The sequence below is a fragment of the Eimeria mitis genome, genomic scaffold (genome assembly GCF_000499745.2).
Source record: "Eimeria mitis Houghton genomic scaffold, Emh_scaff2349, whole genome shotgun sequence".
Classification (NCBI taxonomy): Eukaryota; Apicomplexa; class Conoidasida; order Eucoccidiorida; family Eimeriidae; genus Eimeria; species Eimeria mitis.
In genome coordinates this window covers 6,324-7,573 of record NW_013570684.1, presented here as the reverse complement: position 1 = coordinate 7,573, position 1,250 = coordinate 6,324, and the positions used below count along the sequence as shown (strand labels likewise).

Sequence of the window (1,250 nt, the reverse complement as noted above, 5' to 3'; positions counted from 1 at the left end):
TGCTGCATGATGTTGCTGCTGCTGCTGTCCTCCATTTGCAGCAGCAGCAGCAGCATGCTGCTGCTGCTGCTGCTGCTGCGAGTTACAATCAACCTGCATCTGCTGCATCTGCTGCATCTGCATCTGCTGCTGCTGCTGCTGCTGCTGCTGCTGCTGCTGCAGTAGTATATTTTGCTGTTGCTGTTGTATTTTTTGTTTATAAAAGAAAGCAACATCATCCCTAACAAGAAGAGCAGCAGCATTGGAGAAGTGTGTAGAATATTTATGTATACAGGAGACCAAGGTGTACATACACCCGGGGAGAAGCCCAGTAAAGCCGAAGATATCTATCATCATTTGTATATTTCTTGTCAATCTAAATGGTATTCTTTCTGTTGAGGAAAGAAAGAAAGAAGAAGAACAATAAGATGCTTTGAGCTCTGCTTGTTGCACTAGCCCAGTCTCTATATCTATTATTATTTTATTTGGGGTTATATCAACCATAGAAAAAATATAATTTATTATATTATATAAACTATAGCTTTTTATAAACTGCTTTTTATATATATATATATTCTCGCTGCTATGTATACGCTGGTGTACATACACCCGAAGTGTACACGCACTCACTAAACCACATAAAGATATATATACATCTTCGGCTGCCTCCATTAAACAATTACGTTGAAACTCTGATACCCAACGATGCTCTTGCTCCTGCTGCTGCTGCTGCTGCTGCTGCTGCTGCTGCTGTTGCTGTTGCTGCTGCTGGGGGTGGTGCTGCTGGGGGTGGTGCTGCTGCTGCTGCTGCTGGTGGTGGTGGTGGTGGTGGTGGTGCTGCTGAGGATCATGGTCAGAAGAGCAGACAGAGGCAGAGTCCCTCATGTTGCTGTTGCTGTTGCTGTTGCTGTTGCTGTTGCTGTTGCTGCTGCTGCTGCTGCTGCTGCTGTTGCCCATCTCGTTGCTGCTGCTGGGGATGTTATCGTTTTCTGCTGCAGAGCCCACTTGCTGCGGTGTTGCTGCTGCTGCTGCTGCTGCAGCAGCAGGAGCTGCACCAGTAGCAGCACCTGCTGCAGCAGAACTATCAGCAGCAGGTGCTGCTGCTGCTGCTGCTGCAGCAGCAGCAGCAGGGTCCAGCGGCTGCAGCTCCAGTATGCGGTTAAGCATTTGCTGCTGCTCCTCATCGTGACAGAATCCTGGGGCTGTAAGTATCTGCAGCAGCTGCTGCGGCAGTCGTCGCACACTGCTGCTGCTGCTGCTGCTGCTGCTGT

At 48.8% G+C, this 1,250-nt stretch overlaps 1 protein-coding gene across 1 annotated transcript in view; it reads right to left on the bottom strand.

Annotated features, from left to right (window-relative positions):
• EMH_0052390 (uncharacterized protein) overlaps window positions 1-1,250 on the bottom strand; it is a gene marked incomplete at both ends in the record, with an annotated part of 6,691 nt that overhangs the window by 267 nt on the left and 5,174 nt on the right. The window contains 2 exons of the mRNA XM_013496870.1: window positions 3-220; window positions 602-1,250. Of these exons, the coding sequence (XP_013352324.1) occupies window positions 3-220; window positions 602-1,250 (867 nt within the window). The remainder of the gene's footprint in view (window positions 1-2; window positions 221-601) is intronic.